The following is a 12,701-nucleotide window of genomic DNA, read 5'->3' on the forward strand; positions in this document are numbered from 1 at the left end:
TGAAACTAATATTATCAAATGAAAGTTCCATATCTACACGAACAAAACCAATAGTAAAATCCATGGGACCTTTTAAAAACAAAGAATAAAACAGGTCTAAAGTTGCCTTGTTTGACAGATAATGTACATATAATGTACAGGTATATGTACATGACATGTACATGGTCTGCCTCTCTCACCAATTTCCCTCACTTGCAACAGAAGTCCACTATATTCCATTGCTGATTATATTTGAAACTGTAAAATATGTATGTATTATGAAATAAAAGCTGTTTTGAGCAAATTTTGTATTTTGTTCTTCATTTTTTTGTCATTCTTTATCTTGAAACCATGTAATTATGAGATGCAAGGTGATTTCTTTCATTTGTATTTGCCGCCTTACATGACTTTTTCCCCATCGTACCATTTGTAATTTCCTTTTTTTTGTCTTGGCAAGATGAAAGAACATGCAAAAAAGAAAGCTCAATTTATATCTCCCCAATCCTTATATATCATATCTGGTTAGTTACAATTTCCCACATTTGTCTGCTTATAAATCGGTCAAAGGTTATCTGGGATTAGCAGTTTTGAAATCCAGCATCAATTCAATCCAAGATACCATGTGTTTACTGTCTGTTCCTATGTGACATCAGCATAGTTCTATCATTAGGCATTAGGAATGTAGGTCATACTAATGTCATGGTGTCAGGGATAGCATGGCTGAGTCAAGTTCATGTTTAGTTTATTTATTTATATTTTGGTTTGTTGAATGAAAGCCAGTAGAAAAATGGGGTGATTTGAACATTGCTTCCTGCTGTTCATGTTCAGTCCATTCTGAAAAAAACATAGACTAAATAAAATCTTATTGAAAAAAATACTTTTATTCATGCACCAATAAAAGTTTAGGCCTACTTCTCCAAACACATAATTTTGCTCGACAGTAAATGCATCTTTTTGTTTCAGGGGACATCACTCAGCCATGGCATATAGATCGTGCATTTTCTACAATGGAAATCATAGTATTTGCAGCCCATTTCTGCCATGAAGAGCTCACTCGCTGACTAGTATAGCATCACTGAATTCTGGAGAATGGAGAGGCTGTCAAGGTTTAATTCCTTCATTTGTGTGGAAAGGAATTATTCATTTGGCCCAGTACACCATAGATCGAAGAACACCCAATTTCAACAGTTCTGTGCAAGATGCATCCGCCAACGGTTATCAACATTCCAGCTGATTTTCCAAAAGAAAGATTATGAAGATGCCAAGGCGTACATCAAACGTTTAGCAGAGAAAAAATGTGGACAGATTCCCATGGACCGTCATAAAAATACTGTCTGTTTCTTATAAACCATCCTACCCAAGAGTTACAGAAATTGTATCTAAATATTCATGGATTTTCTTCAAACTTTTCAGGAAAATAAAAGATTCACATCGAGAAAACATTTTTCTACCTATCTTGGCCACATTTAAAAAAGCATGGGGTTAAAGGAAACAAACAGATTTTTAGGATGGATGGCACAAAACAGATAAGACATTGAGTGAAAGTACTTTACTCTTGAATCAGCAATGGAATATAGTGGACTTCTGTAGCAAGTGATGGAAATTGGTGACAGAGGCAGACCATGTACATGTCGTGTGCATATACCTGTACATTATTTGTACATCGATATGTACATTATCTGTCAAACAAGGCAACTTTGGAGCTGTTTTATTCTTTGTTTTTAAAAGGTCCCATGGATTTTACTATTGGGTTTGCGAGTATATATATGGAAATTTAATTTGAAAATATTAGTTTCAAAATATCAGGATGATTATGGGAGTGGGCGTGGCTCGAAAAAGGGCTTCGTATAGCCCGAAGTGGTCTTGAGACCTCCTTCACTGCCATAACCACCAAGGTACCATGAATGTTTTACTTTCCTAGGATAGTACAGTACTTGTACTATGTTATGCAATTATAAAATCCATGGGACCTTGAGGGTTATTAAAAATATGTCCACAGAAAGTCTGAAGTGAATGTTTGCCGAAAGGAATTATAGGTGGCACCACGATCCATAACCATCCAGATCCGAAAGATTTTTGTTCAAAATATTTTAGTACCCAAACCATAAAATAAGTTTGTAAAGGAATTTCCTTGGGCAACTGATGGTTATTCGAAATAATTCACTTTGAAAATGGAAAAAAATTTCAAAGGTGTGAAAATCTCCAAACTTTGGGTGTGGCCCAAATGGCAGGGAATGGGTCAATCACATCAAAAATTTGGCTGAGTTTTAGGCCACACACAACCAAGGATAAAAATTTGAAAAATATCTGAAGACATCAATGTTCAAATGTTACCATTTTAGGCCTATCTAACAAAAATTCACTCTTAAATGCTAAGTGACCAGCAATGAATCAGGATGGACCATAAAACAGGTTTAAATTGGAATCAGATAGGTACCAAGACCGAGAAGCATTGAAAATAGAGAGGTGCAGGCACTGGCGAAGCCAGGAGTAGGGGGAGGGGAGTGGGTGAAGAAGCTCGTGCCCCCTCCTGGCCATTACAATTTCATTCTTCATTAGCAGCTACGAATTTGTATGTACTGCACAGAAGCAATCATTGCTTCCCTTCCACCCAATGAAACCCTTACATGCATATGCAGAACATAGCTGACAAAATCCGACCAATGAAAACTATACATGTCGGTAAGCTGATAAAAGCAACCATTTAAAACTGTCTCTGCAGTGTAGTAGGTGATACTAACTAATTAAAAAAAAAAAAAACTCGGTTCGCTTCTGGATTGGATGTAAAGAAGAATAAAATTAGGCTTTTTTTATTCAGTGCCGACATCATCGTCAAGATGGCCTCAATCGCAGTTGTCAGAAAAAATACATCAAGTGCAGGACCATGTATGGATATTCTCACCTCTTCCTCAACATGTTCAACGTGTGAAAAAAAATGACTGGTTTATTTTGTGATCGCCAGTTAAGTGAGCGATCGAATGGGGGGGACTGAAAAACTACTGGACACCATGTGCCCTGACAAGTTTCCTTGTGCCTGACACTGCAAACAGGAAGAAACGGAACCGCACTTTTCAGCACAAATGGTCACTGCAATATCCATGGCTAGCATACAGTGCAGCACAACCAGGTAGATTTTCTAAATTTTGTGTGGCATTTGTGCCTGGCAGCGTCACAAGAAATGAGCAGAAACTTGGAAGGGTTGTTACAAGTCCTTTTACAAACTATAAAGATGCCAAAGAACTCTTCACTTCCCACAAGTTCACTCATCATCACAAAAACTCTGCACAGAAGGCTGACAACTTCCTTAAAAACAATCAGTGGTGAGAGTACAGATGTTAAAAAATCTTATTGAGATTGGCAGGCAAAAGCAAATCGGGAACGATGGTTGTAGCAAGATGAACAAAAGCAAGACAAAAAATCCCGCCAATTTAAGGCATAAAGTTATTTTGGGGGTCAAATTTAAATTTGATACATCCTTAACCTGAATGTTGATTATAAGGAATAGAATATGGAATATTTTAGTCTTAGTTTGAAGTCAATTAAACCATTTTTGACGAAGTTATGAGTGAAAAACGATTTTGATCTTTTCATGACCTTGACCTTTGATCCAATTAGACCCAAAAGTTAATGGGGTCGTCCAAGGTTCATTGCCCACCAGTGGATTAAATCTGATAGTGTTTGCTAAAGCCATTTTGGCATAAAGTTGCTAACAGATAGACAGACAAACAAACAAGCAGTCATAGACTGGTACTTACGAAATCGTCAACTTGACCTCTGACCTTGTCTCATAAAAGCTGTCTTGAGAGAAGGTAGCGACGCAAAGCAGAATTTCTACGATGATTCTGTTCCAAACCATCAAAAATCGTAACGTCGACCGAAGCAAAAATCTCCATTTCTCCATGCAATTATTTAATATTATTTTATCAAAGTCACAAAACTGTAATATTTGGCCATCCACCAACAATCTTTACATAATCCCACGGCTTAGCGAGTCAGGCATGCGACGATAACCTTTATTGGGATAAAAAATGACTTTTAAACACCATCTTTATCGAAAACACCGTCAGCGCGCACACGGAAAACCTTTACGTGACTCAACGACACATCTGCTCGAGCGCGCTGCACCACGTGACGAGCCGTGACGCGGCGGGTGAAATATTTTTTATACAATCTTAAAACGTCTCCAAAACATCCGATTTTTACCAGAATTTCAACAACCCAGTGTTAGGCATCCTAAGCGATCGTAAAAACCGAAGACAAAATTAAAATCGAAGTTAAAACAAACTCGTAACGTCGACCGAAGCAAAAATACTCCATTTCTCCACATGAATTTACGGAATTATGTTTGACCTCACTGTGACCTTGACCTTTGAACGATTTTGACCAAAATCTAATCAGCGCTAGCCATTACCCTCCTGAATCACGTGGTATAATTTGACATTGGTAGCTTCTTCTGTTCTCGAGTTATCGTGCCCACAAACAAACACACAAACAGAGGACGGAAGTCATCAATATACTTATGAAAGCTAACAAACAGACAAACGAACCGGACGATTACAATATCCCACTCCCTCCCTCCGGGAGGGGGAGGGGGTGGGGGGTGGGAAAATGAGTTTTGTGCACGTCAAGCGCTGCCTCTGAGAAAGCATCATGATGGATTATTTCAACTGGAACAGACGACAACCGTCAATGAAGGAACCTTTCAAGCTGCATTCCGCATTCACTTAGACGTAGCAGAGGAGAAAGTGAAACAAAACTTTCAATCGGTTTCAGAAAATGTTTCATAACAAAGCTGGAAAGCTTGAAATTAAATAATAGCATTTATGGGAGATCAAATTCAACAATAAGTCCTTGCTGATGTTTTGAACGCCAGGTTATTTTTGGTTTCGGTACTCAATGATGAAATAATGGACTTATCCCGAATGGAGTAGCTGAGTATCTCTGTACGCTACATTCATATTCACAAGGATACAAAAGTTGGAGTTTTTTTAAACCTACAGACGTGGAGGATACAACCGGCTCTGGTTTAGCTTCTGTAATTCTTCAGGAGCTAGCTAAACTTGGCCTCAACTTGCAATTTCTCCGGGGTCAAGACTATGATGGGGCCAGCACGATAAGCGGTATTTAACGCGGTGTGGAAACGGCAATGAATGAAAAATACACAATACCTATGTACATGCATTGTCGCAATCACGTCTTAAATTTCGTGATCAGCAGTCGTGCAGCAGCACTTCCAGATATTGGCACCATTGGCGCAATGCAAGAAACTTGCATGTTATTTTCCAGATCTGCTCAGTGATCCGATAGTTCACACAAGACAATTGAAAAGGTAACTCCAGCTGCTGCACACTCAAGACTGAAGCCCACGTGTGAAACCCAGTGGGGAGAGCATCATGAGGGTGTGGTTGTCTTTGTGGAAACTATTTACAACTGTAACTGATGCCCTTGACTCCATGAAAAGCATGCCACACAGGGAAGCTGCACTCAAAGCTCAAACCTTTTTAAGTTCTGTGAGCAATGTTCAATTCATTGTTAGCCTGACAGTCATGGAAAGCATTTCAATCGTTGTCCTGCCATCGTCCAGAGTACTGCAGAAAACAAATTTGAACATTTTTGCTGCTCAACAGTTAGTTGAAGAAGTAAGTTCTCATTGTACTTTAAAAAACGATGAGAAAACCATGAAAGCAGGGTTAAATCCACCTTTACCAAAGTAGTTGGCATATGTGAAGAGCTGAATATTCCTGTAACAAGTCCAAAGTGAGTAGATGCACAGAAGCATCGAAGCAACTAAACAGAAGAGCCCAAACATTTCTACCGGTAATCAATCTTTGTGCCAAATCTCGACTTTGTGATTTCTGAATTGCCTTTGTACCGTTTTGCGGATTTACACGAGAGATGTGGAAAGCTTTGGTGCATGTTGCCGAAACACCTGACTGACTCTTTTGACAAATCAATAATGCAGCTCGTTCAGATAAGAGATTATGTATTCTATAAGTTGTTTCAAGTGATTTTCAAATGTTTTTTTTACAGGACTTAGGAACACCAAATATTTAATTTTATATGCATGGCAACAGAGATTTTATAAACACCAGCACATTACCCATTGAGTGATTCTGTCACCCCCCCCCCAGTCAGTCACACACACACACACACACACACACACACACACACACACACACACACACACACACACACACACACACACACACACACACCCTAAGCAACCCCCCCCCCACCCACCAACACCAAGTTCTCAAACTTTCCCTTCCCCTCCCAACTTTCATGCATCCTTGCCCTCTCCACACTCGAGCCTTCAAACCACCCTCCCCACTAAAAGTCCTCAACCCCCCCCCACCCAAAATCCTCAATCTCCCCCTTCCAAAGCTGTCCCATCTTTACTCTCACCAGGTCCTACCGCTCATAAAAGCAAATGGGCATTCCCACGTCGAAATAGCAGAATATTTTACGTTTTCTGCTCACCTTTCATGCCATCACCGACTTCACAGAAACAATCACCTGTTCAACTCACAATTTTAAGAGAGAATAGTCAGAAATGAGAGCAAACCTGATTAACCTATGCAGTACAATTGCTGTTTGAGAGAATGCCACATAATCATTTGGGTGGTGTAAAAACAACAGAATGCTGCCTCGATCACTGAAGCCCATCTTCATAAAGCCCATGATGCCAACCAGCTCAAAATCCTTTTTAAAAAGCTTTGGTCATTTTACACTGAAGGAAAAACTTATAGGGATGGCACGGCAATTGTGAATTTGACAGTTTCGAAGAGGTCTTAGACTTTACATCGCAGGTAAGCACAACATGGTGGCCGAAGTATAGAAATTGTGGATGGAGTCAGGTGGACTGTCCAACGAATGGGTGAAACTCGCATGCATGGATGACTCCTTTTATAGTAGAGATCTTTGTCATGTTCAACTTCACGTCGATCAGGACTCATATTGGGCATAAAAAGGTTCTGCAGGGTAAATTCTAAAGGGTTCCCAAATTGGTGGTCAAAGCACAGAAATTATGGGTGAAGTCAGGCAAACTATCCAACCAACGGATCGAACTCGCGTGCACGCAAGGACGGATGCACACACGCATGGGTCCTTTTATCTACAATATAAAAGAAGCTTGGTCTCAGCGTGCGTGTGTGCGTGTGTGCGTGTGCGCGCGCACCCATCAATAATTATCCTCTACGATTGGCAGTGCAGAATGCACGTTCCTGTGCAGCATAGCAATACACACATATACAACATGCTGCACATACGCGCATGAGGAGAGTTTATTTCTTGGCATGGCACGTACCGAATAGGTACCCCAGACAGTTTGATCAAAAGAAGGAAGAGAGGAGAAGGGGGAGGGGCAGGGAGAGATTTTTTTTTTTTTGATCTTCCTCATTGTGGGTTGTTGTATATTATTCAGAATTCAGTATCTAAAAAGGCTGCAATGAATATCCCATGAACTCTCCTCCTCACAACATCAACACCAATCTTTTTTTTTTTTTTTGCAGTAATACAAAGATTGGAATTCCCATCAGCGAAGAGACTGGTCTTACATTCCAGTCGTATTGAAAACTGGGTCGACTCGATCTTTAAATCCATAACCCTGGAATTTGTTCCATTTGGATTTATTGTGTATCTTGTCTTGTTCTAAAACCTAAACATTCATTGACTTAAAATACAAATAATTTAGATTTCTGCATCTTTTGCTTTTGAATGAGTTCATCTTGAGACGCCCCCTGGTGTGCACATTTGCAGAGCGTATTTGTTTTTTAAGGCGCAGTAACTTGCACTTTTGAGACAATAATTTCATGTAATTGTAAGTGTATCAGTTAGATGTGGCACAGGCCACTGTGGTTGCTGCTGAAGTTGACAGGTGGTGTTTCAAATGGGCAAATGTTCCAGCAGAAGAAATGCCATGGAATGCAATGGAAACAGTGGTTCACTGTCATGCGACAATGTATTTGAATCTCGCCCGTCAACTGGTTTGCTGAGAATTATGGCTACGCTGCCGGTATCAACTGCTACAGCAGAGAGATCATTTTGCACTATTTGGCGAATTAGGAGCTATACACGCTCAAGTATGGGAGAAAATTGTTTGACTGCAACAGCACTACTGGCAATGCATCACAGCAGGTGCATCTCAATAGAGACTGTGATTGACAGTCTTACAGTCAGATACTGTTGCCTTAATTTTGTACTTTAATATTTTGTGGACCTCTGCTACTTGGCAGGTAACCTTCACCCCCCCCCCCTAAGGAAAATGCTAGTTGCACTACTGGGTGCAGGAATATTGGCAGGACATGTACAGGTGGTGGACAAAAAAAAATGGAAACACCAATGTAAAGTCAATTAATAGGGCGTTGGGCCACCACATGCAGCCAGTACTCCCTGTATCCGCCATGGCATAGAGTCCACCAGCGGCTGGAATTGTGCAGGAGGGATGCTGCACCATTCTTCCTCAAGAAAGTCAATCAACTCACACCTGTTTGATGGAGGTGGAAAACGCCGTCTGAGGTGTCGTTCCACAATATCCCATAAATGCTCGATTGGGTTCAGATCTGGTGAACGAAAGGCCATGACGTATGGATAACACCAGTGTCATGCCCATCGAACCATTGTGCAACCACACGTGCTCTGTGGATGGGTGCAATGGGGGTGGGGAGGCAGGGACTCCTCTTGCAGCCATGCTCGCCATAATTATAGGCAACTAAGCCTGTACAGCATTTTTATATGTGAACCGAGGCATGCTGGGATGTTATTTGCTTAATTAACACATGGAAGCCATTGCATGATGTCCCATATTTACCCAAGTGTTTCAATTGTTTTTTTCCATGACCTGTAGGTGAGTATGGATTGATGATTGTGTACATCTGTGATGAGTGTGATGTCTGTGAGAGGGTCGAGTGAAGGAAGAGTACGTGGTCTGGTCGGTGTTACAAGTACATTCTTCATCCTAAAACGACTTTGCCCACCCACACCCAACAATTTTTTTATTTTAAAAATTCCCATTTTTACTTTTAACACCTTTGTGACATCCCTGAGCCTGACAAGCTTTTCTCATCCATTATCCTCTCCCCCCAAATATCAAGTCATTAGCTTGATGGGAGCAATTAATCTGTTGTTTGTGTATTTCAGGCATGATGGGCCAAATGACATCCTGCTGTGTCAAATTTCCTTGGTATTGATTGGTTGCTCAGACAATTGTGTGCATGTGATCTATTGTGGTATCTTTGCTGAAGAACCAGGATATTGCCATCCCCACACAGTGTTTAATAGTGGCTGCCTTGTATTGATCTTGTCTGGATGCGAACAAAGCGAGCTGTGGTGTGTATGCTTCCTGCTGCTTCCCATACGAGGCGCTGATTGGCATGATACCTCAAAAGCAGGATGTACAACACTCCTTCCCAAAACCTGCAGCTCTGCGGGAGAAATTGCTCGGCATTTCGAAATGTTGATGCAACAAACATACAATTGGAAAACCGCGAGCCTTTTTCACATCACATCACAATGTTCAAAAATGGTCTTTACTATAAAATGGACGAAAACATACAACGGAGAGGTCCAGCATCGTGAACCACCACCCGTTGGGATGTATTATTGTGCAGCGGCCGTGTGTGTGTGTGTGTGTGTGTGTGTGTGTGTGTGTGTGTGTGTGTGTGTGTGTGTGTGTGTGTGTGTGTGTGTGTGTGTGTGTGTGTGAGTGTGTGTGTGCGCAAACATTTACATTGACACGTCTTTGGCATGACCTTCGGACAAGCGAGTAGCTGGACAAATTGGTGAAAGCGGTTCGACCTTCATGAGATTAGGACTATCGTGGTTGATGTTGCCGTTTCGTATGCAGCCTGTTCTGCTGGTTGGATAATTTCTGGATGTGCAGCTGTGCCACTGATGCAGTGCCCCCGTTTCCAGTAACCTGGTACTCATTTTGCCAACCATGGAAGGATGACAGACTGCGTCAACCCACCAAGTGTTATTTCAACGGAAAGGAAAGGAGCTTGAACTCAACAGCCGAATATCTAAAGGCAGCCACCTTCACCGTAAAGCCAACACCAGGCCTATTTGAGCAATTAAAATGGAAGCAACAAACAATAAGATAGTCAGCCGTGTTGAACCACACGCTGGTCTTCATGGGAAGGATATCGAACGGTGGGATGGGATCCGACAACACAAATCCCAAAGCACGTCGCGCTGAGATCCACCCACACATCACGTATAAACCACATCGATCTGGGACCCAACCACACATATCGCGAACCACAGAGTTGGGATCAACCACACATATCACCGACTACATCAACCTGGGATCCAACCACACCTATCGCAGACCACGACCACCTCGGATAAAACCAAACATATCGCGAACAACATCGACATAAGATCCAATGACACATGACGAACCACGTCGAGCTGGGATCCAACCACACACAGATTCATGAACCACCTTGAGCTGGGCCAGGTTCGGTTGCAGCACAAGCGTGGTGGACTCGGTGGTGCGAGGTGCTGATGATACTCACCCAACTGACGATACGGAGAATGGTGTGCGGTTGGCGCAACAACGCAATCGGGGTCACAGAACCTCCGGCTTTTCCAGCACCGTACGCACCTCCGGCTTTTCCAGCACCGTACGCACCTCCGGCAGACCTTTGATCCACGTCCGATTCGACTGCAGCCGTTGTTCCACCGTCTTCCATGACGTTGTACGTTTAAAGGCCGACAAGCCTCGATAACCTCGTCACTGCCAATGTGATTCACTCACACAGCCAGAGTCGCTCGTCGTTCGGTAAACACAACCGAGAACACGCAACGGACAACACCGTCACAATCGCCTTCAACCCCTTTGTTTTGTGAACACGCAACGGACAACACCGTCACAATCGCCTTCAACCCCTTTGTTTTGTGAACACGCGGCCGCCGTCGTTTGTCGCTTTCTCCTCCTCTTCTTCTTTTCTAACCTGGCGCGTTTTGTGGAAAGCTCGAGTTACACGGTTCAAGATAAATCACAGGAAAAGGCCCATCGCCCATTAGTCATTCCCTTTCAGTGATTTGTTAGATATAGACGAGATATGCAGAAGCCGCCAGAGTCTCTCATCACTGTAAAAATCAATGTCATGCTTCGAAAATCCTTCACCGAAAGGAAATCACCAAATCACTGAAAGAGAATGACTGATGGGCAATGGGGAATCAACAAATCACTGAAAGGGAAGGACTAATGGGTGATGGGGAATCAACAAATCACTGAAAGAGAATGACATGGGGGAATTCACGAAATCACTGAAAGAGAATGACTAATGGGCGATGAGGAATCACCAAATCACTGAAAGGGAATGACTAATGGGTGATGGGGAATCGCCAAATCACTGAAAGGGAATGAACAATGGGGGAATTCACCAAATCACTGAAAGGGAATGACTAATGGGTGATGGGGAATCACCAAATCACTGAAAGGGAATGACTAATGGGTGATGGGGAATCACCAAATCACTGAAAGGGAATGACTAATGGGTGATGGGGAATCACCAAATCACTGAAAAGGAAGGACTAATGGGTGATGGGGAATCACCAAATCACTGAAAGGGAATGACTAATGGGTGATGGGGAATCGCCAAATCACTGAAAGGGAATGACTAATGGGTGATGGGGAATCACCAAATCACTGAAAAGGAAGGACTAATGGGTGATGGGGAATCACCAAATCACTGAAAAGGAAGGACTAATGGGTGATGGGGAATCACCAAATCACTGAAAGGGAATGACCGATGGGCGATGAGGAATCACCAAATCACTGAAAGGGAAGGACTAATGGGCAATGGGGAATCAACAAATCACTGAAAGGGAAGGACTAATGGACGATGGGGAATCAACAAATCACTGAAAGGGAATGACTAATGGGTGATGGGGAATCAACAAATCACTGAAAAGGAAGGACCGATGGGCGATGGGGAATCACCAAATCACTGAAAGGGAATGACTAATGGGCGATGGGGAATCACCAAATCACTGAAAAGGAAGGACTAATGGGTGATGGGGAATCGCCAAATCACTGAAAGGGAATGAACAATGGGGGAATTCACCAAATCACTGAAAGGGAATGACTAATGGGCAATCGGAAATCACCAAATCACTAAAAGGGAATGACCGATGAGGGAATTCGCTGAATCACTGAAAGGGAAAGATGGATGGGGAATCGCCAATTCACCAAAAGGGAATGACCAACAGGGAATCACCGAATGGCAATCACCATAAGGGAATGGATGAATCCTCCGAAGGGAATCACTGAACCATAAGGGCTGTCAGGATAGCCTCCTCCTCATTAATGTGCAGCACAAGGCTGTGAGTAGCCTCATTGACTGCAGGCATGGCTGTGCCACTGATGCAGTGCCCCTGTTATCAGGACACATGTAATCATTTTGCCAACCTCGGAAGGATGTCAAGCCAAGTAAACCCTACACCTGGTGTTAATTCAATGAAAAAACAGGGGCTTGAACTCAAGATCCTAGGATCTTAAACCAGCCACATAACCGTTAATCCAACACCAGACTTGCGCAAGATACCCTTGAGGTACGCACACTCACCTCCGAGCTGTCTCGCCCTGTTTTGAAGTCTCGACTCAACTATAAACTGCCATGCTGGTGTTTCACAGGCACAGCGATTCAGAGGCAGGCAAACTGCAGAGCACAACTCTTTTATTCCTCGCTTCTCCAATTTCTGGAACCACCTTC

General features: G+C 42.5%; 1 protein-coding gene across 2 annotated transcripts in view; it reads right to left on the reverse strand.

Annotated features, from left to right (window-relative positions):
• Positions 1-10,949, reverse strand: part of SYNGR1 (synaptogyrin 1) — a 76,903-nt gene extending 65,954 nt beyond the window's left edge. Inside the window, exons 1-2 of one of the 2 annotated variants that reach the window (XM_085893399.1) lie at positions 10,497-10,949; positions 8,465-8,616 (exon numbers count right to left, since the gene is read on the reverse strand). In XM_085893399.1, coding sequence (XP_085749525.1) covers positions 8,465-8,590 — 126 coding nt within the window. In that variant the 5' untranslated portion in view covers positions 8,591-8,616; positions 10,497-10,949. The remainder of the gene's footprint in view (positions 1-8,464; positions 8,617-10,496) is intronic. The other variant, XM_085893392.1, reaches the window with a different exon arrangement.
• Positions 10,950-12,701: the final 1,752 nt, after the last annotated feature.

The sequence above is a fragment of the Eptatretus burgeri genome, chromosome 1 (assembly GCF_056783735.1).
Source record: "Eptatretus burgeri isolate ZD-2024b chromosome 1, Ebu_testis_v1, whole genome shotgun sequence".
NCBI classification, from domain to species: domain Eukaryota; kingdom Metazoa; phylum Chordata; class Myxini; order Myxiniformes; family Myxinidae; genus Eptatretus; species Eptatretus burgeri.